This window comes from Stegostoma tigrinum, chromosome 12, assembly GCF_030684315.1.
Source record: "Stegostoma tigrinum isolate sSteTig4 chromosome 12, sSteTig4.hap1, whole genome shotgun sequence".
In the NCBI taxonomy this organism is placed as follows: Eukaryota; Metazoa; Chordata; class Chondrichthyes; order Orectolobiformes; family Stegostomatidae; genus Stegostoma; species Stegostoma tigrinum.
The window spans coordinates 43,547,425-43,574,414 of record NC_081365.1 but is presented as its reverse complement, the minus strand read 5'-3'; the positions used below and the strand labels follow the sequence as shown (position 1 = coordinate 43,574,414).

Below are 26,990 nucleotides of genomic sequence, written 5' to 3'. Positions count from 1 at the left end.
CAGGGATACGATCGCCTACGTGCAGGACAGGCGGGTGGACGTCTGCCTCGTCAGCCTGGACCAGGAGAAGGCCTTCGACAGGGTCTCTCATGCTTACGTGAGGGACGTCTTCTCCAAATTGGGGTTCGGGGAGGGCATCCGCAATTGGATCCGGCTGCTCTACGCCAACATCGTTAGTGCAGTCTCGATCAACGGGTGGGAATCAGACAGTTTTCCTGTTAGATCTGGAGTCAGGCAGGGCTGCCCGCTCTCTCCTGCCTTGTTCGTGTGCTGTGTGGAGCCCTTCGCCGCCTCCATCAGGAAGGACGTGAGCCCGAAGGGCGTGACTATCCCAGGCAGCAGAGGCCTTCAGGTCAAGACCTCCCTGTACATGGACAATGTCGCCGTCTTCTGCACCGATCGTCGGTCGGTGAGTAGGCTATTGGACATCTGCGGCCAGTTTGAACTGGCCTCGGGTGCCAAAGTCAATAGGGTTAAGAGCGAGGTCATGTTCTTCGGGAACTGGGATGACCGCTCCTTCATCGCCTTCACCGTCAGGACAGACTACCTGAAGGTGCTGGGTGTTTGGTTTGGTGGAGCTGGGGCGTGCACTAAGACTTGGGAGGAGCGTATCACCAAATTGAAGCAGAAGCTGGGCAGGTGGACGCTCCGGTCCCTCTCCATCACGGGAAAGAACCTGGTTGTCAGGTGCGAGGGGCTTTCGGTGCTGTTGTATGTGGCGCAGGCCTGGCCTATTCCCTGGACCTGCACCGCTGCAGTCACCCGGGCCATCTTCCACTTCATTTGGGGGTCGAGGATGGACCAGGTCCGCAGGGACACCATGTACAAAGACCTGGGAAATGGGGGAAAGGGCGTACCGAACGCCACCCTCGCCCTGACGGCTACCTTTGTGTGCGGCTGCGTCAAGCTGTGCGTAGATCCTCAGTACGCAAACACCAAGTGTCACTACTTACTGAGGTTATACCTGTCCCCGGTGTTGCGAAGGATGGGCCTGGCCTCGTTGCCGCGGAACGCTCCGAGTAGTTGGACCGTTCCGCACCACCTGTCCTTCGTGGAGGAATTTTTGAAAGGTAACACCTTTGACCACAAGGCCATCAGGCAGTGGTCAGCACGTAGTATCCTCGGGACCCTTCGGGAAAAGGAGAGGGTGGATCCCATCGTGCGGTTCCCCACGCAGACTGCCAAAGTCATTTGGCAGAATGCCTCATCACCAGAACTTTCAAACAAGCACAAGGACATTGCTTGGCTGGCGGTGAGAGGGGCTCTGCCAGTGAGATCCTTTATGCATGCCCGGAATCTCTGCACCACCGCACGCTGCCCTCGAGGTGGCTGCAGGGGGGACGAGACTGTCGATCACCTCCTTCTGGAGTGTGCCTATGTGCAGGAGGTCTGGAGGGGGATGCAGTGGTATTTGTCGAGGTTCGTCCCGAGCAGCTCCGTGACGCGGCACTCCGTGCTCTACGGGCTGTTTCCGGGGACGCACACCGAGACCAACATCAACTGCGCCTGGAGGACCATCAATGCGGTGAAAGACGCTCTTTGGTCTGCCTGCAACTTGCTGGTCTGCCAGCTGAAAGAACTGACCCTGACCGAGTGTTGCAGACTGGCGCACTCCAAGGTCCAGGACTACGTGCTGAGGGACGCGCTAAAGCTTGGGGCAGCTGCCGCCAAGGCGTGGTGGGGAAAGACCACTGTACGAAACCCCTCGTCCAGAATAGAAAAAAGACCCCTATCTGGTAACTGGGCCCAGTTGGCACCTTCCCCAACCGGTCAAGGGGCCAATGGGGACTGTGCGGGGTGGCGACTGCCGGGATGTTTTCTTTGCTTTGTTTATTTTTCTTTGTTTTTTTTCCCTTTAGTTGGTGTACGTACCCCCTGGGTAACCCGGAGCGGCTTGCATGACTGGGCAGGTGTGTAAATGTGTTTTATTTTTTGTACATCTTACGAATAAAGTATATTTTTTCAAATAAAAAAAGTGACTAAACGTCTGAAAACGAACTTTCCAGCTCAGCGAGCAAACTCACATCCAGACCCTTAAGTTGGTTTAGACTACAGTCTCAATTTGTATTTTTAAGAAAATGCCTGCACCTATTCTTTACATTTAAAATAACAGTTCAGAAACATGGCACTGCGTTGCCGGATTCTATCAAGAGTTTTCATTAAAAGATCCAAATGGATAAATATAAATGAGGTGAAATGCAGTACAAGGTTATATTAATCAACACAGTTCTGAACTGTACGCATTGTAACCATGTGAATGATGAATGAACCATAATAGGCTTATCCAACTTTTTTCATGGGGTGGGGGGATAGCTCATCCATTTGATCCCTCACTTGCTGACCCAGCGACCAAAAATTATCTGAAATTAAAACGGTAAATTTAAATGATTAATAAAAATGACTATGCAAAATTGTGAAGCAGCAGATCTAATTTATGTCATTACATTTTTCCTTTCTTGTTTAAAACAGTGGCCATGCCCTAAATCTTGCCCACCAGTAAAGGTGGTGGGAAATGAGGCTAAGATAAGGAGACGAGTTTAACTAATGCTGACTTTGGATTGTTTGTGGTTATTTTGCAGGCTGACATCATGCAGGAGAAGATAGCGGTGAGTTGATGTGTAGCCCAATCCAACTCAACTGTCCATCAATCTCTCAGCATACAAACTCCGACCTTGCCTACACCTGGCCTTGCACTCAATTATACTAGTTACACACATCCCTGTCACTGACACCCATCTACCAAGTCAGCAAATTTCCTCGACCTGGTCCCATTACTCGCCCATCCTTCTAATCACAACTCTGTCTCCACACATTCTCACACCACTTCACACACCCACCACTCCAGTCAGTCAGTCACCCACCCACAGCTCTGGTCATCAAATCTCTCCTCTCGTTTCCCATCACTCATCTACACTCCAGTCACTCACTCACTCCCACCAAATGTGGTCCCAACACCACCCATCTACCATATATGTACTCCTCCACTCACTTACCTAAGCACCCAACCCTAGTAACTCCCTGGGCAGGAAAGTTTCCTGATTAATTTAGCCAGCAGCTAGGAAGAAGGTACGTCCATGGAATCCTTGATTAGCCAAATGGGGCATCCTGACTGAATGACAAATCAGAGGCAAAGCAAGGCTAGCCAATCAACATAGCAAAAATGCTGTCCAATTCCAAAAAATTTCTATCAAAAGAATTCACCGGGGCAAGTGGGATTCTCACCCAATTCGACGGCCTGATGCTGTCCCTAAAGCAGTTTTGCTATCCTTTCTGATGGCCCTACTCTCACCTCCCCATAGTCTGTGTCTCACCTTGCATTTCCCCTGCCTAACATTTTATCAATATGTAAAAAGTGAAAGGTGAAATACAAACACAAATTCGCTCATGAGGCTGACCTCTTTCACAGAGCAAATGCATCTCTCTAACGGTAGCCGTTTTAAAATAATCTCCTTTGGGAAAGCTCTAAAAAGCTTTCACAGATCCTCTAAGATAACGAGGCTGAACTCTAGAATACCAAACAGTATAACCCATGTCTATATTGTCCAGTTAGGTTGCAAATCTGAACTGCCTCATGGTTTGGGCAAATTGAGGGAATACCATATTGTGTGAAGAATCTCATTTTGGATAAAATATTAAGCCATCATATTAAAACTACAGGCATTAAACTAAGAAACAGTTTTTTAAAAAAAATCTTAACAACATATTTTTAGGGCTAGTAAAGCCAATTTAAATCTTGTACCCAGCAGTACAATTGGTCTATTTACCCTACTTATGCTTCTCAAACTCAAATGCATGAGAACCTTATTCGAGAAAAGGATTTTAGTTTAATTCTAAACTACCATTTAGCAAACAAGTCCAGGCAAAAGGAAACAGATGCAAACAGGAAAACATACAGCGTCAGCAGGGTTTACACAGTAGAAAGGAAAACCACAAGAATTACAACCAATAGAAGTAAAACAGGAATAGATCAGTTATGTTTCTCTAGATCAAGAATCTCTTAAACATTGTGCACATTCTTATGAAAAGCTAGATTCAAGATTGACATTGTAATTGATGTGATAACTAGCAAATTGACCAATTAAGCACTGGATCAAGACCTCTTCACAGGTACGTGATTAATGTTATTTATACAGAAACAAATTTTTAAAAATTTGCTTGAGATATATAGGCATTGCTTGTTAGCCAACATCTGTTGCCTGTCTCTATTTGCCTTTGAGAAGATGGTGGTGAGCTGTCTTCTTGAACCACTGCAGTCCCGCTGCTGTAGGGTGACGCACAATGCCATTAGGGAGGGAATTCCAGAATTTTAACCCAGCGACAGTGAAAGGATCGCAATGTAATTCTTCCAAGTCAGGATGGTGAGTAGCTTGGAGGAGAACTTAGAGCTGGTGGTATTCCCATGCGTCTCCTGTCCTTATCCTTCTAGATGGAAGTGATTGTGGGCTTGGAAACTGAGGATCTTTGGTGAATTTCTGCCATGCATCTTGTAGATAGTACGCACTGTTGCTATTGAACATTTGTGGATAGGATGCCAATCAAGCGGGCTGCTTTATCCTGATGGTGTCGTTTTCTTTTTGAGCGTTGCTGGAGCTGCCATTCAGGCAAGTGGGCAGTTATCTATCACAATCATGACTTGTAAATGGAGGACAGATTTTGTGGAATCAGGAAGTGAGTTACTCACTGCAATATTCTTAGCCTCTGATTTGCTCTTGTTGCCATTGTGTTTATATGGTGGTTGAGTTTCTGATCAATTGTAACTCCAACCACCATCGATACTAATTTTGCTAGGGATCCTTGATGTGACATGTGGCTGAATGTAGCCTTGACATCAAGGGCTATCACTCTCACTTCATTTCAAAGAGCTGATCATCTATGTTCCTGGGCTGATACACCTCACAAGGCACAAAAATGTGTGCTTTTAAAAATGTACTTTCAAATGCAGTTTGGATTTTAAAAATAATAAACATCAAACAATCCAATGGAAATAGTTATACACAAATGAATTATGAATAACTGAACTTTCAGAGGTATTTGGAAATTTTGAGAAGTGGGGGAAGGATAGCTAGCCAGAGTGTCGGGTGGGAGCTCTTCCTCAATTGCACAGAGATGCTGCTTGGCCTGCTGTGTTCATCCAGCCTCACATTTTACTATCTATGAACGATATGCAGCATTTGTTCCAAAACTGACACACTTTAGGAAAATTAAGAGTTCACACATAAATATGTGGATAAAATATGGAAATTATTTTAAAATCAATCTACCAAATCTGTATCAGTAAGATTTCTTAATTCTGTAACAGATAGGGTGGAGGGGTTCAGATTGGACAAAAAAATCATCTGGGACCAGAACTATCCTGCTAGGAATTCTGCATGGATAGTTTTATATATCAGATGCAAAATATCTAAGGCAGACTCCAAGATTATTTATTTGTTGCAGCTTCAAGTGAAAAGGATGAATTCATTGTATTAATATGTTGCTGTAAGTTCTCAGGATGTCCAAAAACTCATCATAGCTAATGAATTTCCTTTGGAACTGCAATAACTGTTTTTAGAAGGCAAACATGGTAGTCAATGTGTATACATCAAGGTTCCTCAAAAAAACAAGACAAAGAAATAGTGAGTAAGCTGTGACTTAACATGCACAAAGAAAGCTTGGATAGTTGAACAGAAATTACTAGAGAAACTCAGCAGGACTAGTAGCATCTAATGGAGAGAAAGAGTTAATGTTTCAAGTCCAGCCTGACCCTTCAGAACTACCAGTATTTTGCTCTTATAAAGGATTGGACCCAAATGCACTAGAACACTAAGGCACAGGAGCAGAATTATGCCATTTAGCATGTTCAATCATTCAATGAGATCATGGCTGATCTGATAACTGTCAACTTCACATTCTTGCCTTTTCTCCATAACTCTTGATCTCCTTGATACGTTTAAGACTCTCTCTCAACTTTGAGTATATTTTAACTACCCAGCTTCGATAGCTCTAGGTGCTCAAGAATTGTGTAAGCTCAAAGAAGTTCCTCTTTATCTGTTCTTACTGGGTGATCGCTCCTACCCGTTGAACTTGCACGGCAGCTTTTTGTGACTCATATGTGAAGACCTCTAGATCTCTGTCGCAGTTTTCTGCAGTCTTTCCCCATTTAAATAAAATTCAGTTCCCCTATTCTTTTTGCCAAAGTGCAAAACCTTGCAATATATACCAACTGACATAAAGTATTTACTTGAAAAATGGTAGCAGGATAAGTCTTGAATAAACTGTCTCTGCTCCTACAAATAATAATTTAACATTCGGATGCTTTAAAGTAAAATAAATAAAGTGCACAGGAGGGAACTGTTTAGTTAAACTTGAGTAGAGCATACTCACATTAAGTTGATTATAACAGCATCAATAGCTAATTATAGATAACAAAGCCACAAACAGGCCACTCGTAAATAAGTGATGGGAGATAATTATGACAGGCAAATTAGAAGCTTCTTTTATTTTTCACAGATACAGTCTCTGTTGGATTTTTTAAGCAGTATTGTTTGTAAAATATTTTGTGTCTCAGGATGCCACTTGGAGAATCTGAAACAGAGTTTTAACCTCCAACAAATAAACAAGATTAGTTCAGAGGATTTATCCTTCAGTTTTTATATACAATATGTTAAACAGCTTTAGGTTGTGGACCAGGAAAAAAGTAACACTGGCCTTTGGCACATTATTTCAAATATCCAATACTCAAGGAGCTCTAGCTAAGTCAACATCTTTGTTTGATTCATGCTTTACGACATTTCTGACATAACATCTAGAGAATGCCAGACTGGCAATGACACAGTTAATCAGAGCAGAAACTATTCAAATTGCATATGTGAATACTCAGTAGCAACATCATTTTAAATCTTAATCATCAGTAGAAAAAGCAGTTGAAATTAAAACAATTTCCTTATTAATATCATATATTAAAATTCATGAATTAAAAGAAATTGTTAGTTTATTCATGGGATGTGGGCGTAACTTGCTGGGCCATTAGTGCCTATTTCTAGTTGTCCTCAAGTTAAGTGGTCCTCTTAGCTGTCCTCTTGAACCACTGCAGCCCAGTTGCTGTTTGAGGCCCACAATGGCCTTAGAGGGTCAATTTCAAGATTTTGACCATCTAAGATTGAAAGAACTGCAATATGGTTCCAGGATGGTGAGTGGCTTACAGGGGAACTAGTAGATAGTGAAAATCTATCTGCTAGGCTTGCCTAGGTCAGGGAATGTGAGTTTGGAAGATTCTGTCTAAGGAGTCATGACAAATTTCTACAGTGCATCTTGTAGATGGTACACATTGTTGCTACTGAGTATTGTTTGTGGATGAGGTTGCTTTGCCCTGGTTGGTGTCAAGTGCCTTGAGTGTTCTTAGAGCTGCATTCAGCCAGGCAAATGGGGGCCATTACATTACAATCCTAGCTTCTGACCACCTCTTTCAACCAAAGTTTTGATATGGCTAGTCCAACTAAATTTCTGGTCAGTGGTAATTCCAAACTGTTGATAATCCGAGAATTCAGTGATGGTGATGCCACTGAATGCCAAGGGGCAATGGTTAGATTCTCTTGTCGGAGATGGTCACTAACTGGCCTCCATGTGGTGCAAATGGTCTTGATACCTTTGAGCATGGGCTGTTCAGTATCTGAAAAGTCACCAGTGATGTTAAACAATGTGCATTCAAAAGCAAAAATTGCCCCTTCTGACCTTATGATTAGGAAGGTCATTGATGAAGCAGCTGAAGATACCTAGGCCAAGTGTACTATCCCAAGGAACTCCTGCACAGATCACTGTGGACGTACCAAACAGCAAATGGAATGCAGTGACAAAACTCACCAACACTTTCTCCAGGGCAATTAGGGATGGGCAATAAATTCTGGCTCAGCTAGCCAAGGCATAGCCCATGAATGTGTAGTGGGGAGAATTCTTTATATGGGCTACCCCAAAACAAATGAGTGAAAAATCAAAAACGATCAACAGAAGTCTTAATTACTTACATTAGAAAGGACAAAGAAAGTTAGCTTAATAAATAATAATATTACACACACAAGCCATTTATTCCTTTTCAAGAAAGATTGTTAGGTTGTTTAAAAGAAAATTAAACCGCGCAGGCAAGGTCAAAATACCAATTTCGTTGGCATATATAACCTTGCAAAAGTGCAACATGGTTGAACCAGGAATAACGTTGGATTTTTTTTAATCCCCTGAATGTGGAATTTTAATGCCCCTGCAATATGCTGAGTAAAGCACCACCAGATAAAGTTATGGGGATCTATGAAAATATCATAGGCTTAATAAAAAGGAGATACTGCAGCTTTTGAGAAGATGGGGAGAATGGATAATAACAGGGATGTTAGACACCCCTGCCATGTTGGCATGTGTGAAAGACAAGGTACTTGTCTAAAACAGACCATTTCTGAATTCAAGTAATTGACTGTCTACATGACTTACAATGTATAAACGTTTGAGATTGGTTTTGCAGGGTAGAGCTCTGCTTTGGAAATATTCTGATGTGGATCTCTCCCATAACATTAGCAAAAAAGAAATTATAAACAGCCCAAGACTCAAGGTTATTGTATAAAATAATCTAGTACAACAAATGAAATCACCAAAAAAAGTAAAGAAATTAGATAGGGTGTAAAAATTACAGAGTGGTTGCAATGGGGGACTTTTATACAGTGGTGCAGTAGCAATGGAAAGGGCAGGAGGAAGCAAGACTTCCAAGACAGGGTTGAGGGGAATTTTTAAAATCCCAGTACGCTTCCAGTCCAACACGAAAGGAAGAACTAGTAGACCTGGTTTCTTTGGGGGGAGGTATGCCACGTAAATCATACGTAGGTAAAAAGTTAATCACACTATCACCAGATTTAGAGTATGAGAAAGGAGCATGAACAATTCAGAGCAAAAATAATTCGGGGAAGCCAATAGGATAAGAATAGAGATAACAAGGTGTAGACTTGGATGAACACAGCAGGCCAAGCAGCAGAGGAACAGGAAAGCTGATGTTTTGGGTCTAGAACCTTCTTCAGAAATGGGGGAGGGCAAGGGGATTCTGAAATAAATACAGAGAGGGGAGAGGTGGATAGAAGACGGATAAATGAGAAGGTAGATCAGATTTAGATTAGATTCCCTACAGTATGGAAACAGGCCCTTTGGCCCAATAAGTCCACACTGCCCCTTGAAACATCCCACCCAGACCCATCCCCCTATAACGCACACACCCCTGAGCACTACGGGAAATTTGGCATGGCCGATCCACCTAAACTGCACATCTTTGGACTGTGGGAGGAAACTGGAGCACCCGGATGAAACCCACACAGACACGGGGAGAATGTGCAGGGAGGCAGACAGGTCAAAGAGGTGGCGGTAGAACCAGTAAAAGTGAGTGTAGGTGGGGAGTTAGTGGGAGATAGGTTAGTCCAGGGAGGACAGACAGGTCAAGGAGGCAGGATGAAGCTGGTAGGTAGGAGATGGGGATGGGGCTTGAGGTGGGTGGAGGTGATAGGTGGGACAGGTCAGGGAGATGGGGAACAAGCTGGGCTAGGTTTTGGGATGCGGTCGGGGGAGAGGAGATTTCGAACCTTGTGAAGTCCACATTGATACCAATGGGCTGCAGGGAACCCAAGTGAAATATGGGTAGCATCGTTGTGGCACTGCAGGAGGCCCAGGATGGGCATGTTGTCTGAGTAGTGGGAGGGGGAGTTGAAATGGTTTGTGACTGGAGGGTGCAGTTGTTTGTTGCGAACCTAGCGTACGTGTTCCACAAAGCGGTCCGCAAGCCTCCGCTTGGTTTCACTGACGTAGAGGAGGCCACATCGGGAACAGCGGATACAGTATACCATATAGGATGAGAATAGATCTGGACTGAATACATCTGAATCAAAGGTTGACAGGAGAAACAGTAATTGAACAAAGAGAAGATAGCTTGGGCACAGTCAAGGAACATGTTCTGAAAAGGGAAGGGCAAGACAAAAAATAAATCCTGTCTTCCCTGAATGACAAATGAAATAAGGATAAAGAAAAAGTGTGCTAATGGCAAATGTCAGGCAGAAAATAAATTAAGACCCTGGCTGAATATACTAAGTTCAATGGGGCAGAGATAAAACAAAGAGCAAAAACAAACAGGAAGTATGAAACGAGACCAGCAGTTAACATAAAAGAAAATTCCAAAGTCTTCCCAAGGCATTTAAATAACAAAGAGAGTGGAACAAACTAGGGGCTAAAAATGGACCTACGCATTGGAGGCAAAAACTTGGCTGAGGTACTAAATTCATACGTTACTAAGGAAGATGCTACCCAGGCCATGAATATTAATATGGAAGTAACAACCAGGGTAGACCAAGGAGAGCCAATGGATGATATCTACCTGGATTTCAAGAAGACCTTTGATAAGACGCCTCACAGGAGGCTGCTGAGTAAGATAAGGGCCTGGTGTTAGAGGCAAGGTGCTAGCATGTCTAGGCAGAAAGCAGAGAGTGGGAAATAAAGGGGTCTTTCCCAGCATGGCAGCCGGTGATAAGTGGTGTTCCTCAAGAGTCAGTGCTGGGAACACAACTTTTCACTTTGTACATTAATGATCTAGATGAAGAAAGTGTGGACATTCTGGCTGAGTTTGCAGATGACACAAAGATAGGTGGAGGGACAGGTAGTATTGAAAAGGTGGTAATGCTTTACAATACTCTGGTCAGGTCACATTTGGAGTAGTGTGCGCAGTTTTGGGCCCTATATCTCAAGGAGGATATACTGGCCCTGGAGCAGGTTCACGAGAATGGTCTCAGGAATGGAAAGCTTAACATGAGAAACATTAGAGGACTCTGGGACTAGGCTCATTGAAGTTTGGAAGGATGAGGGGAGGATCTAATTGAAACTTTTAGAATACTGAATGGCCTGGACAAAGTGAATGTTGGGAAAATGCTTTCATTGGAGGAGAGTCTAGGACCTGAGGGCACAGCCTTGGTGTAAAGGGAAGAAGTTTTAAAACGGAGATAAAGAGAAACTTCTTCAGCCAGAGAATGGTGAATCTATGAAATTCACTGCCACAGAAGGCTGTGGAGGCCACATCATTGAGTGCATTTAAGGATGAGGTAGATAGGTTCTTGATTATCAAGGGGATCAAGAGTTACGGGGGAAAAGCAGGAAAATGGGGTCGAGGAACTTATCAGCCATGTTTGAATGGCGGAGAAGACTCGATCGGCCAAATGGGCTAGTTTCTGCTTCTATGCCTTGCGGTCTTATGCCTGGATACAAATGTGGAAATGACGCTTCCACTAGTAGGAGAGACTAGGATCCAAGGATATTGCCAAACAGCAAAGGGATGATCTTTATAACTGATAGGAGGAGAAATTTCTTCAATCATTGAGTGTGGTTTATCTGTAGAACTCATTGCTGCAGAAGGCTGAGGAGGCCACATCATTGAAAGTCTTTAAGACAGAGAAAGATAGATTTTTGATGAGTAAAGGGATCATGGGTTAGGCTGAGAAGGCAGGAGAATGTGGTTGCAAAAATATATCAGCCATGACCGAATGGCAGAACAAACTCAAATCGGCTGAATGGCCTAATTATGCACTATATTTTTAAAGACAGATTCGATATGTTCTTGATAGGCAAGGGAATCAAGGGTGGGGGTGTGGATGCGAATGTGAAATTCGAAATAAAAACAAAAATAGGAAGATAAGAGGTGAATGTGTAGCTGGTAAGATGGTGAAGGAAGGAGGGCTTTAAAATCCAGGCTCACTGCTCTGGTGGAGATGGCACATGTACAAGTTGCATGGGCTGCATCTGAACAGAAACAAAAACAAACTCAGCAGGTCTGGCAATATTAATGGGGAGAAAGCAGAGTCAATGTTTTGAGTCCGGTGACTCTTCATCAGAACTAAAGAAATCAACTGACTCAAAATGTTCATTCCGCTTTCTCCCCACAGATGCGGCCAGACCTGCTGAGTTTCTCCAGCAATTTCCATTTCTGTTTCAGATCTCCAACTTTTTTTTTTGTTTCATTCTTGCTTCTGAACTGAGCTGGGATTGAGATCCTTTGAACTTCTGTTGGTGTGTTCGGGATGGTTTAACCTCAGCAAGGCCAACGGTATTCAAAATAACGTGGGGGTGCACAAAATGCTAGGTGAGACTGATGGCACTAAAAAACCAAGTTAATTGGTAGAGTCAAAGTAAATAAGAAGGTAACAAAATCCAAATTCAGGGGTACAATGCATGTATATGAATGCAGAAGGTGTAATTAATCAGACTGGGCAGTTATAGATACAGTTTGCCATGTGGGATTGTGATGATGTGGTGACAACGGAGACCTGGTTTAAAGAAGCGCATGCCTGAGTGTTAATTATTCTTGGCTATAACTTGTTCAGGAAATACGAGGAGGTAAACAAAGAGGGTGGTGTTTTTGATTAAAGACAGCATTATAGTTCTGGAGAAAAGGAATGTTTTAAGAGTTCAAGTACAGAGTTGATTTGGCTAGGCCAGGGAATAAGAATGGTTCAATTATATTGCTTGGCGTAAATTACATACCAGCAACTAGTGGGGAGGATGTGAAGGAACAAATCAGCTAGGAAATGATTGAGGCATGCAAATATCATACAACAGTTACAATGATGGACCTTAATTACACATACATACTGATAGTGCAAGCTTGCGGATGAGAAAGAGGAGTTAGCCAAAGGTCAGAATTCTGGTGGCAGGACAGAAACAACTTTGCTGAAAAGATGTGTTGGTTCTATTTCAGCAAGAAAGAATGGACCACCCAAAGGTGCAAAGAGTTGGACAACAGAAGCAAACTAAAGGAAGAGGAAAACGTGATTGATTGTCCAATGCAGTACAAAAAGAGTGCTTTATTACACATGTTGCAGAAAATACAAGCCAGAAGGTTGAATGAAGGGAGAATCAACAAGGCATCTTTTTTCCTCCACCACTCTTTCAAGCATGAGGATTGAAGTTGCTTCAGAATAAAACTTTTATAATGCCAAGATGAACATGCACTGTGCATTATTGCAGTAATTCATCTCGTCACTTATTGGAGGTGTGAATCAATGGTCTGTTGTTAAATGACTTTACGTAAAGATTCATGAAACAGACTTGGCCAAAGCTTAAGCTTGTTCACAGAATCATAAAAATCACATTGAGGGTCTTTAGCCCAGCAATGCATATGCCACCAATTTGAAATATACTTCAATTAGTCTCATCCCCTACTCAATCCACACAATCTTGCAAAGATTTTCATTTTGAGTACATGTCTAATTCTCTTTTGAAAGTTACAAGTGAATCTGTTTCTACCAACTTTTAGATAGCATTCTAGATGACAACTTGCAGCAGAAAATAAATTCTCATCTTGTTCTTTGTGTCAACTATCTCAAATCCATGTCCTCTGGTATCTACCTTCCCACTAGTGGAAACAATTTCTCCCTAACATAATTCCTCATAGTTGGAATATCTTCAGTAAATTATCCCTTCTCCAGTCCCTCCACATAAGCAAAGTGTCTCCCCAAACAAGTATTTTGGCAGTCATTTTTAATCTATGTTATTCCAAGGAATAATTAATTTTGTGCTGCATTTTGGAATCTAGATGTTTTGCCATAATAAATGTTAAGTTGACTGGACTAATTGACATCTTGCAAATAATAGCATATAGATACATTTGCAATAGAAGTCTCCCTTCTAATAGGCTTCATATTAATACAAATTTTATTTCATTACAGAAATAAATACTTATCAATTTCATTATCTGAAAGTATGGGAACTACCAATTTGTCGATGAGAGACTGGCGATCAGAAAATGGAAGTAAACTGCTTAAGGCAAAAATGGAGATGGATGTACTGGCCGACCAAAATTGTACTATACACGACAACTTCCTAATGACTCTTTTACCTGTAGCATACTCTCTCATATTTTTAATAGGGCTGATTAGCAACATTTCAGCATTATGCATATTTTTCTTTATTCAAGACAAGAAAAATTCCATCCACATCTATTTGATCAATATGGCAATTGCAGACCTCTTCTCAATTTCCTCCTTGCCTTTCAGAATAGCTTATCATGCAAATCATAACCAGTGGATGTTAGGGACATTGCTCTGTAATATCATAGGCAATGTATTTTACATGACAATGTACATTAGCATTATACTTTTGGGACTCATCAGTGTGGATCGGTACTTAAAAATAACAAGGCCTTTGCGGCACTATAAAATACGGAATGCCACCCAAAGTGCAATGATATGTGCTGCCATCTGGTTTGTTTCCATTCTGATTACAATACCAATGCTTTTGAAGACTAAAGGAGATAACAATTCCAATAACAATCTGAAATGCTTTCATTATCGAGGAAGAGACCAATTCAAAACCTACATTAATATTTTTATTGTGATGATGTTTTGGGTTGTTTTTTTTTGCCTCACTCTTTCATATGGAAAGATAGCCAAAAAGCTTTTCACACTGAGTAGAGAGAAACCTGGTTTTTCTAACAGCAAAGTTCACAGCAAAATTGCAACAAAAACGTTTGTTGTTCTTTTCATTTTTACCGTATGTTTCATCCCGTATCATATCTCACGATTTTTCTACATTGCATCTCAACTCCGCGAAACAAGCTGTTACTGGAAAAATGTCGTGAATAAAACAAATGAGATATCACTTTTACTTTCTGCATTCAACAGTTGTCTGGACCCAATTATGTACTTCCTGCTCTCTAAAACTGTTAGAAAGACAGTGCAGAATTTAGTGTGCGAAAAACTTCAGAAAGACACAAGAAGTGAGAGCACTTAAAAGCTACACTATCTCCAGTCCTAGACGTTTATGGGTATGTCTCAAACAGTTTGAAGCCTGCAGTTATATTTCTACTTCAGAACAAAACAAAAATCAATGGACAACAAAGATTTCAGATTTGTTTACGTGTTTTAAATAGCTTGAACCAATCTGTACATTGTGGATGTGGTATATTGGAATGCTAATGAGTAAAGATCTAAATATAACTTGAAAGTTGGGTTCTTTCAAACACATTCTCTCTGTGTAACCATATACAGTCAAAATCCATATTCCTGCAGACATACACTATGATCTGTTATCTGTTCTTTGAAAACTCAAATACACGCTTTAATGTTTTTTAGGATATGGTAAAGTCTCTAATCCATTGCAAGAGGAACCTGATTCTAATAAATTACCTTAACCAGGTTTATATATGAAAGTATCCTGATTAAGGTAGCGGGAGACCATATACTAATAGCTAACATAGAAGATAATTCCTGTCATGCAGTATCAGTATCTCTGGGGCTGAAGCTCTGAGTTCAAGTCCACAGATAATTCTCAGCATCCCAACAAGTCGACGTGTTTTTTACATCGTCAATGCATCCATTTCATTCTCCAGCTTGTTCTGGAGCACACGTACAGAAAGGGATTTTGCCACATTTACTTATGTAACAGGGTCTTAAAGATAATTTAAATGCTTTTTTAAGAGGCTTCTCAGAAAAGTGATTGATTTTACATGAATGCGTTTTTCTTATCTGAAGAAGTTTAACTACTTGTTAACTATTAAGCCTCAGGTGATAGTCATTTACAATTCTTAGCATGAGGACACAATTAGTTTATGAGCGATCAAGCTTCCTTCCAACCTAGTAGTATTCTGGGTAGCAAAAGAGGCATACAATCTTTGAGAACAAACTTTATGCTTCCAGATGAGGCACATTGAGAATGCACGTTCCAATTTCATTCATCATTAACGGCCTAAGGCAGTGGGGAAGAGATAGGACAACAACCTAAATGAGAAATTCACAACACTGATCTCATTAAACATTGAATGACTAAAATAAATGTATCATTTGAAAAGAAAGAAAATTACAATTGATGCTATGTTAGTACAGTTGTGGAATGTTTATTTCATTATTCACAGACCAAAAATATCTTGAGGATAGAGCAAAAGATTTCTGTAGTACTTAGTTGATCACTTTTCAAGTAAATGTTAACTTGTGTGCATTAGGTGAAAACAGAAATATAAACTCTACTGCATAAAAAGGCTGAATGAAACAATGTGTCTGCATTCAACACTGAATTGCATGAAGAGAAATGTCATCTTCATAATTCCTGCCAATTAAAGGATCAGTCATTTAAGTGCCATCGAGGTCTTATCCAATGCTTTAAGTTGTAGGTGCAATGCTCTATAAATTCCCATACATGTGCAATGAATGAAGTGAATAAATAGACCAATCAATAGATTATTGCTAAAATTATGGGCACTCAAAAGAATCTAGGCTTTCTCATAAAAGAAACTTGAAAAGGATAAGTCATCAATGTGATGAGCCCTGGAGATTAGTTTCGGGTCAGATATAGGTAAGATTAGTTGAAATACGGCAAACTGCTTTACTATGAACAGGCTCAGAAATTAGTGAAACAAGTTTGTCACCTGACTTGCCTCGATTCTACAGTTCGAGTAATTGAAGGTCATCAGGGCACTATCACTGATGTTTGGGGGTCACTCATCAAAAAAGTAAACGCTACTGACACTTCACACAGATTAAATGGAATACGGGTTTTTGAAAAATTTTCCTGATGCATCTTTCTTTGTCTTGTTCTTCAGTTATCTTTATTGCATACTTCTAATGCAGAAAAATGTCTCCCTGTAAGTTCCAGGAACTTCTAGTATACAAATTGTAATTCAGCCAACATACAAGCCATATTAAACTATTAAGTGGCTATTTAAAGAATATAATCATAAATCAATGTCACTAGTTTGTCTCAATTTAAGACTTTTCTTGACTATAAATTGTTATAGACAAATAATTTAATGCTGACAACTGATCTGCTTGTATGTTTTTCCATTGTTAGTTCATTCTACTTTCTAATTACTTGCATATTAAATGCGAATGTTCAGAACTATAATGCAAATAAAATTGTTAACAGTTTGCATGTCTGTCCTTATCTTTATCATTTGGCAAGGAAGAATTAATTCTATCAGCAATTTGAGTGACTTAGATGAAGGAAAATGCAAAGATGTCATAAATAGATTGATGCCTGATAATTTGGAGAGACAAATCCAGGCATTGTTTATCCTGTGCAAGCAATATTTAATCTGATGATTCCTTGACTAAAATTTAGAGGAGTTAAGAATTTGCTTGGGGTCCTCAATAACATTGGTCAGGATACTGACCCCAGTGCTCCTATAAAACCTGAAAGTGTCTTCTTCAAAGCTCAAATAAGTAAACTTTAAAGGATGTGGACACTATAGGTTACAAACATGGCTTCCTCAAAATCAAAATGAGTTAACGTGACAAAAAATTAAGTTGCAATAAGGAAAGATAAAATGCAAATGCTGTGAATCCAAGAATTAAACGTAGAATAACGCTTCAGGTGAATAATCCTTCTCATTTGCTCTCTTATTTTTCAGTTGATAGCTGGTTTGTTGGGATTTTCAATTTTTATGCAAGTCTGTACTATCAGGTTTGTTAACTACTACTGTTATGAAAGATAGCAGAAGAGAGCGAACTCTCTCTAGTCCTGTTTCGCTGCTAGTCACAACATTAAATGTTTTTACCCATTTACCTATATGGCCAATATATACCTCATCCTATTAGGATTAGATAAAAAGATCCATTAAGTAGGGTTTTTAATGAATAACAAAATTAGTGATATATTGTGTAAACATTACTTATTTGGCAAAAATGTAAAGCTGATTCACATTCTGTTGAATGCATTCAAGTAAAATCACACAAATACCACGTTAAAGCAAAATCTCTGCACAGATCAACTTTGAGGGAATAAATACTTTGTTTAATAATTGCTGGCAAGTGGAGAAAAGAAAAGAACTTTTCAAGATGTCTTTCAGTTTGTATTCTAAGGCAAGTACACAGGTCATTAAACACAGGCAACTGGGCATCCCTGGAATCTTCAACACAATTCATTCAAGAGCAGTCACAAGGAATCATCGAAGGTAACTCCTTCAGTGGACTTCCAGGGAAAAGCTGGATTTCAGTTACCATATTGGATCATCGAATAAGGTATTCTTAGGAAAATTTCTTTCAACAAGCTCTGCTTCAATTGCACTTCAAACAACTAGGCTAGGTAAATGACTTCAAAGAATAAATTTAAAACAAGTCCAATGTCCACTTAGTGACTCCTTTCAAAAAGAAACAGGTTTGGGTATCCTTATTCACACTGTCCTTAAGTCTTAAATAAAATTCAATGTCTTGATTACAGTACTATTTAGGCCCATACCAGGACAGATGGAATTTTGTTAACCTTGCACACCTAAAATCAAAGAGAAATATGTGTGCAAAATCCTCAGAGCTGTTCTACACCCATGAGAGTACAGTGGTATTTCACTATGGGAAATACTTTCACTGCAAATACAGACAGTCACAAATCAAGAGAGTTTGATTTAATCATCAGAAAGACAAACAGCCCAGGCCAAGAATTTCCTTTTGAAACATCAATAAGCTACACAATGTGATCTAAGCTTCACATATTTAGGCTCCACAATCACCCATATTCAGTAAAAGAGTGATTAGTTGAACTCTAGAGGATCCGTGGGTGTTGAACAGGGCTTCGATGGAGCTAAGTAGGGCCCTACATGGCCGAAGTCAAAAAAGCCTCCTAAACATAACCACAGTACAGCTTTAAATTAAAAAAGAATTATTATTCCATTTATTCAGATTTACAGTGGCCTGACCTTGTAAAAAGCATGGAGAAATGTCAGGTCTTAGATACAGAAACTCTCAGTCACTTTTTTTAAACCAGCACAACATAGCCTGCCATATTTTTGGTGTTTTCATGCTGCAGTACAAAATCTGACAGCATCTCAGTGGCCTTTACGGTTTCAGCTACGGAAATGGACAGTGAGCATTCACTAGGCTCTTGAGGGTCATTAGTGGTCTCAGTTAAAAAATGTACTATGAATTAGGAGCAGGAATAGCCCAATCAAACACTCGAACTTGCTCCACCATTTTAGATCTGATAGTGGGCTCAAATCCACATTCCCACTTTGATAAACTTTAACATGCATACAAACAAAAATGAGGAGCATTTAACAACCACCTCATTGGTTAGTTCTGTTGGGCAGTGAATGGCACTGTCCACTTCCATGCATTTTTTCCATGATTGGCTTTGTTGAAATTTCCAAAACCAGCAAGTCCAGCTAATTCAAAATTACCTGTTCAGAATTTCAGCCTATCACGAGCACCATTCTATTGGATATGCTACGCTGATAGCAGAAATGGTTGATCACTTTGACACTATTTGAGCTGTATTAAGGCATCTTTTGAAATGAAAAAATCCAAAGATCAAACGAAACAGACCCATAGACATGCTGAATTCAGGTCCTTTGAAAAAGTCACTTCACCCAAACAGACCCGAATAAACCTAAAAGTGAAGGTTTTTCCCTAAAGAGCTCTAACAGAAGGGTACAAACCTAAGTGGTAAGTATCACATCAAATAGAAACAACAAATAATAAAGGTACAGACAATGAAAAAGTTTACAGATACCATCAAGCTTCAACAAAGAATTTCCCAAAAGATGAGGGTACAATGAGTTCAAGAGTTAAACAAATATTTTGCTTTTAGTTTTGAGATGACGAGTAAAAAAAAACTTCAAGGATAAGGTAAGTGCATCTGAAAACCAAAAATATTCATTATCCAAAAAAAAGTTGGTCCTGAAAAGGATTCCTGACTTGTACCTGAATTTGACTCATCATAATTCCAATGTAAAAATGAACACATTGTAAAAACTGCAGCTGTTACACCCAAGCTTAGTAAGGCAAAGTGCAACAAGAACAACCTGACTGAAAAATCCAGACAGAGCCCATCCAACCTCTGTCCCTCGTGCATTTCTTCATGGTAATGAGATCTGAACAACACATATCAGGTAGGAGAAAATGCTGATTATTCTCCTTTGCTATCTCAAATGTATCTTTGGTATCTCTTTGTATGAGATCACAAACAGAGAAGTCCTGAATATGAGCTAATTCCATCAGCATACACGCAACTCAAAGCCTGTTGTCTTTGCCTGCAGCAAAAGCAGCAGATTGCTACGTCATCCTAAGCCGCACCAAGTGATGTTTAATGGTTTATCGCCAAAGTGAAACCCACCACCCCATAAGACAGAGGAGTGGGAGGAAATGATTTGGGTGGTAATGGCACTCAACTATTAATCCAGAACTACACCCTAATGGTTTGGAGGCATAAATTAAAATCCCACCGTGGCAGACAGTAAAATTTGAATTCAATGAAAAAATCTGGAATAAAAAGAATTATGGTGACCACTGCTGGTTGTTGTAAAATCCCATCCAAAATTCATTAATACACACTTTGGAAGGAATTCTATTCTTATTTGGTCTGACTCCACACCCACAACAATATGGATGACTCTTAACTGTGCTCTGGGCAAATAGGGATGGACAATAAATGCTTACCTTGCTAGTGATATTCACATTCCGCGTTTCTAGAAAAAATGTCTAATTTTGTTTTCTTTGATTCATGCTGCTTAACTTGATTCAACCAACATTTGCAAAGTCACTCCTCAGCCACAACAAAAAAAATAACAAAATTGCTTAGAATGACATTTATTTCTCAGATCAATACAGATTTCTTTTTGTATTGAACTGGTTATAAGGAGTTGGAATGCTCTATTAGAGATAGTAGTGAATGTAAAATCCACAATAAAAGAGAAGATCTAGGAGACCCCTTTCCACTGTCCAAACATTTTTCTCTGTTCTCACTTAGTTCATGCTGGCACTCATCTCCCTCTCTAACCTCTGCCCAACTTGATGCCAATACGCCACATTATTCCTACGCTCCAGCTTTTCATCCCCCTCAATGTCTCCAAGCTGATTTCTGCTTTTGTTGCACTTCTCAAAGTCACCAAATGCAGCTACATAGTTTTCTTCTGGTTTCTTTTGTGTATTCACATTCAACTGTGTTAATTCATAGGAGCAGTAAAATTCTGTGATTTAGAGTGCTAGCAGGAGGCTGAGACTAGACAGAGGAAATTGTCACAGACGTTGCCTTTTGTTGCCTCTACCCTTCCCATCCTTTCTCTGCTTCTCAGTTATATAGAATACAAGCAGGCCCTTTTGCCCACCATGTGTATGCCAAATAAAGAATACCAAACTACACTAATCCCATTTACTTTCACTTGGTTCTTAGTCCACTGCACCCCAACAAGTATCACCAGACACTTCTTAAATGTTGCAAGAGTACCCGCCTCCATGGTCCTCTCAGGCAGCACATTCCATATTTCCACGACCCACTGGTGATAAAATCTTTCCTCAGATCTCCTCTAAACTACCTACCCCTCACCTTAAACTTATGTTCTCTGATCGTCAATGTCTGCCATGGGGAAAAGATTGTCATGATTTATCCTATCTATGCCTCTCATAATTTTGCATAAATCAATCAGATCCTCCTTCAGCTTCCTCCACTCCAAGAGAAACCAATCCAGCCTATCCATTCTCTCCGTCTAACAGATTTTCCATCTCAGGCAATATCCTGGTGAATCTTTTCTTTATCTTCTCCAGTGCAATCAAGTCCTTCTGATACTGCGGCAAACAGAACCATACACATTATTCCACCTAGAGCCTAACTAATGCTTCTGTAGCTGTTTACAGCCATTTGCGTCTTAACTGTTCCAGTTCAGATAAAAAGGTGATTGAACTGAAGGGGAAACTCTATTTCTCTATAGATGCTGGCAGACTGCTCATCAATTCCAGCATTGTTTTTTGCCTCAGATCATTTTAAAAATCTGCAGTATTTTTCATATGTATCGGTGCCCACTGACAGATGCCTAGTTTTGCTCAATTTCATTTGTAAACTGACATGGCTCCCAAACGTTTCTTCTTAAATAGATAAAGATGGCATATATATTTACAATCAGAGATATTCTAGTCATTACTTATTAAATCATTTCTTCCAATGATGAAAGTAACTATTATATTCCCCATCTGTTGCATTATGAGAGCTGGTTAGATATTTCTTTGCTTCATTTACGAGTGTCTATACCTTTTATTATTATCTCCACCTATAAATTTTAAAACCTATGAAATATATACCTTTCCACAGCTTTTTCTGGTGATACATTCGTGACACAACATATAAAATTCCAGTCTCCTCCACCCCCATCATCTCTTGCAGCATCCGTCCTGCCCTCAGAAGATATCCCAGTGCAGTAAATCCCAGCCACAGATGACTCCCACTTGTCTTTGGTTAAAGCCTCCCCCTCCTTATCTTACTAAAAGGATCCCTGGTGATTCACTCACTGCTGCTATTTCCAACTGTTCACTGCTCCGCCAAAGACAGACTGTTTTTCTGCTGCTATCACAGGAGATGTTAGATTCACTAGTAAACCTATGAGCAGCAAATGTGAGGGGGTGTGAGGCTGACAGCAACTGCTCAAACGTTCTGGCAGGTCAATGAATCAGATGACTTTTCTATGGTTGCCCTGTGATCAAATTCTCCTAGTCAATTTGCGTACTTTTAGAAATAAACTCACCTGCTGTCCTATGTATCTTGAGCACAGTTGAGATATGATGTTCCCTCCAGTTGAACTGAATGGACTCATCACTATAGATGCTGCTCAGTGTTGTACTAACATTCTGCAGCAAAACTGGAATGTCCTCTCCAAGGTGCAAGTGTGATCAAATTTAATAGACAGACATTCTGGGCTGCCCAGATGCCAGGTGCACTACTCCTGACCTACCCAGTTCAATCCAAAGGAATGCAATACACTGTTTTGTAACAGCTTGGTTGCAAGTGTTGCCAGAAAAATGAAACATTTTATCAGTCTACCTTTGGGGTCCTCTCCAGATTTGTGAAAGAGCTTATTTGTCTCATCTTCAATTCTTGAGGTATTCATAAGGCAGTGAAATCAAATTCTATATACGAGCATCTGGTTCATGATCATCAGGGCACGTCCACACAACAGTGGGCCGAGACACTGCATCCTTCTAGAGTTCTCTAAAATTTTAATAAAATGCATCAGATTGATTTTGTCTAAGAACTGTCCTAATTTTCAATCTTGATGATAATTAAAAGAATCTCCTTTCCCTTAACTATGATTACACACCTCATTTTGCAGTGTCAAAATTGCTGGCCATCTGTACTTGCACTGAAATCATTCCACCCTGACAAATAAGAGCTGATTCTTCTATAAAATTTGACTCTTCTGTACAGGTATTTTCAACAGCAATTGAGTTATATTACTGAGAATCAAAATATTTTTGAGGCCCACACATGAAAGTAATGATAGTTCCAAGTACTAAACCAAATTTCTCCCATGTTAGGCTATTACTGGCCAAAGGGAGTAAACTCCCTCTTCTAGTTAAGTGATGCTGGCTAGATTAAGTGAAGGCCAAAATATAAATTACCTTAACTTTTAGACAGAAGCAGATATATCCTATACTCATTGCTGCCATTGAAGCCTTATGCACAGTTTAATAGAACCAACGTTAAATACACACAAAGGATTGCTTTGGAAATTAAGGTCTTAAATAAGTCAATGGAAACAGTTAAGCTTTTTGAAATGCTTCTGTATTACTATATATTGAAACTACTCTGTATAATACAGTTTGTACATAAGTCTCTTGTTAAAAATGATAAATCACTTCTACTCCTAACTGGAAGCGAAACTGTTGCAGCCCTATTCAAAAACGCGTTACTGTAGCAGGAACTGAAAACATCAAGACAGTGCAATATTTAAATATAGCAGAAGTAAAACAAGTCAGACAAACCCACTTCCTGGATCTGCTGTACTGCGAACCATAAGCTGATTTCCCCCATTGTCAAGGTGTTTCATTTGAACTGGCTGTTGTTTTAGCAAAAATACCTCAAATTAATCATGGCTTTTGCTGTTATTTATTTAATTGCATATCATCAGCAAATTTGAAAATATGGTTTTAAGACTAACATTGATTATAACACCTGCATTTCAACTACTCATCAGCATCACGGAAAATTTTCAAAAATGTGAACATAAGTATGGTGATTTCCTTCAACTTAATGTACATATTCTTGTTTTTGAACACAAATTCAAAAATCTTTGCATAGATGTTTGTTTCACTGTCAATAAATAAATTATATAAATAAATAAATTAATAACACAAGTGCATTGTTGCTATATAGTTAGAAGCTCAATTAACTGACTGCTGTAGAATTGCGTGAGAACAGACTTGGACAATCCAGATTTAAGGCTACAATTAGCCTTGGCATCACTGGGATATACAGTGTCCACACTCCTCATCACAAGTTTCTAAATGGCACTGAGGGAGAATCTTGCTGTGCAGCAGAAATGGAAAGGTTCTCCTTGATGTTGAGATTCTCGTTTTTCATTCTTGCTATACTTTGACAACTGACTTACCATTGCCCACATTGTTCAGGGGCTGGTGAAATCATTCAGGAGGAAGACAGAATAAACCTCCAAGCTGTACTAGAGAGACAAGGGACTATCAAGAAAGAGGAACTGAAAGGAATCAATATCAGGAAAAAAGAAAGAACTAGATAAATTAACAGGATTTAAGTTAGATAAGATGCTTTGCACTACATAAAATAAACCATCAGGCTAAATGTTGAATAAAGTAACTTTAGAGATAGTTGACGCATTGGCGATCATCTTTTTTGTGCAAACTGCTGCAGATCGAAAGGATGCAAATATAAACCCACTACTTAAGAAAGGAAGAAATGAGAAAACAGGAATCTAAAACCCCTTAGCCTGAATCAGTTGAATCAACAGAAAAAAAATAGCATTAACAATTATGAAGTATGTGATAATCAGGTACTTGTAAAATAATAGTAAGACTGTGCAGTGGCAACATGGATTAATAAAAAGGAATCAAGTTTGACAACCTGCAATTAGAATAACAAGCAGAATTGATAATGTGGCAAACCACTGAACATTGGGTACTTGGCTTTCAATAAGTTTCCATACAGAAGATTTGCAGCAAAACTAGAGTTCATGGGATTCGAGGTAAAATAGTAACAACAGGTGCAAATTGGTTAATGAACAGAAGTGAGATAGGAGGACTAAATGGGTCATTTTCAGGCTGGCAGACTGTGACCAATGAGGTACTTCAAGAATTAGTGCTCAAGACTCAGCTGTTCATAGTTTCCAGAGACTTGGGTGTGGGGAGATATAAAATTTCCAGGTTCGTTGATGACATAAAATAAGATGGAAATTTGTGTTGAGAGGACGATACCAAGAGGATTCAAGGGAATTTAGATAGGCTATGAGCAGACAAGAACATAGCAGATCAAATATAATTGACATATGAATAATATGTCAACTCTGATTGAAAATAATGAAATGCAGGCTAAATCTTAATTGGCAAGAGACTGGGAAATGTGGATGCTCAAAGAAACCTTGATGTCTGCTCATAAGTCAATGAAAGCTAACATGCAGGTGCAAAAAGCAGGAAAGCAAATGGTGTGCTAACCTTTATTGCAGAAGGATTTAAGTATCTGAGTAAATAAGCCTTGCTGTAATTGTATAGAACATTGGTGAGACTGTACTTTGAGTATTGTATGAAGTTTTGACTTCCTTACTTTAAGGATATACTTGCCAGTGAGGGAATGCAATGAAGATTCACCAAACTGATCCCTGGGCTAACAGGATTTTCATAGAATCCCTATAGTGGGGAAGCAGGCCATTTGGCCCATCAAGACCCTACGAAAAAACATTCTACCCTCACAACACCCCCACAAAACTATCCCTGTAACCCTGTATTTCCTATGATTAATCCACCTAGCCTGCACATCCTCAGGCACTACAAGCAATGTGGCATAGCCGATCGACCTAATCTGCACATCTTTGCGACTGTGGGAGGAAACCCATGCAGACATGGGGAGGATGTGCAAACTCCACATAGACAGTTGCAGAGGCTGGAATCAAACCTGGGGCTCCGGTGCTGTGAGGCAGCAGTACAAACCACTGAGCCACTATGCCATTAGGTGACATTGAGATTACTTTAGAAGAATGAGAAGTGAAGTGATCTCAGTGAAGTATACAAAATTCTTACAAGGCTCGTTGCGGTAGATGCATGGAAGATGTTTCCCCTGGCAAGCATATCAGAATAAGAGATACGCCATTGAGGACTGAGATGAGGATTAATGTCTTCACTCACTGTGCGGCAAATCTTTGGCAGTCTCTGCTCAAGACAGCTGTGGATGATCAGTCGTTATGTATGTTCAAGACAAACAGATTCTGGAAATCAAGAAATATGGAATTTTGTGGTAAGATTAGCCATGATCTAATTGAATGGTACAGTAGACTCAACTAGCCAAAGAGTCCAGGCCTGCTCCTCCTTCATACATTCCTATGACAAGAGTGCTAAAAATTGAGGAATTTAAAAAGGTAGTCTTTATACAGCAGAAAGTTAAAATGTAGAATTCACAGTCACAAGCCTGAACAGAAGCAAACTTCATAAATCAGAAATGAAAACAAAGTACTGGAAAAACTCAGGTGGTCTCACAACATTTGTGGAGAGAAAAACAGTTTCTCAAGAATAGGGTAACTGATCACTTGAAAAAAATTCAGATACTTAGGGTGAGTTAGCAAGCATGGATTTGTGAAGAGTAGGGTGTGCCTGATGAACCTCAAACCTCAGAATTTTTTTTTGAAGAGCGGTCTACCACCTTTATTATAAATAAGTCAATGGATGTTGTTTAAATGGACTTCTGAAAGGCTTTTGATAAAGTCCTAAACAAAAGACTGTTAGCTAAGGTAGAAGTCCACAGAATTGAGGGCAAATTACTGACATGGATTGGAAATCAGGTGACGGCAAGAAACAGAGTTGGAATAATTAGTGAGTACTCAAGTTGGCTGGACGTCACAAGTGGTGCCTCAAAAGGGATTTGTGCTGGACTCTCAATTATTCATAATATTCGTTAATGACTTAGATAATAGCATTTAAAAATCCAAATTTACTGAAGACACAAAGTTGGGCAGCATTGTAGATGATAGCATAAAATTACAACAGCAAAGCTGTGGTAGATTAATTTTAATGTTAGCAAGTGCG

The 26,990-nt window shown here is 39.9% G+C and overlaps 2 protein-coding genes across 17 annotated transcripts in view; one reads left to right on the top strand and one right to left on the bottom strand.

Moving 5' to 3' along the window:
- The window catches only part of caska (calcium/calmodulin-dependent serine protein kinase a), a 408,353-nt gene that overhangs the window by 233,806 nt on the left and 147,557 nt on the right, over positions 1-26,990 (bottom strand). The gene's annotated exons all lie outside the window — the stretch shown is intronic.
- On the top strand, positions 3,935-14,982 carry gpr34b (G protein-coupled receptor 34b). 2 transcript variants are annotated; one of them, XM_048541498.2, is made up of 3 exons: positions 3,935-4,107; positions 12,737-13,030; positions 13,707-14,982. In XM_048541498.2, exon 3 carries the CDS (start codon positions 13,741-13,743, stop codon positions 14,767-14,769), a length of 1,029 nt encoding a protein of 342 aa, XP_048397455.1. In that variant the 5' UTR covers positions 3,935-4,107; positions 12,737-13,030; positions 13,707-13,740; the 3' UTR covers positions 14,770-14,982. The 2 variants fall into 2 exon arrangements, with proteins under 2 accessions (XP_048397455.1, XP_048397454.1); XM_048541497.2 differs by lacking the exon at positions 12,737-13,030.

What these genes read in the sequence shown, in the direction of transcription:
- gpr34b (XM_048541497.2), top strand. Translation starts at nt 13,741, where the DNA reads ATGGGAACTACCAATTTGTCGATGAGAGACTGGCGATCAGAAAATGGA.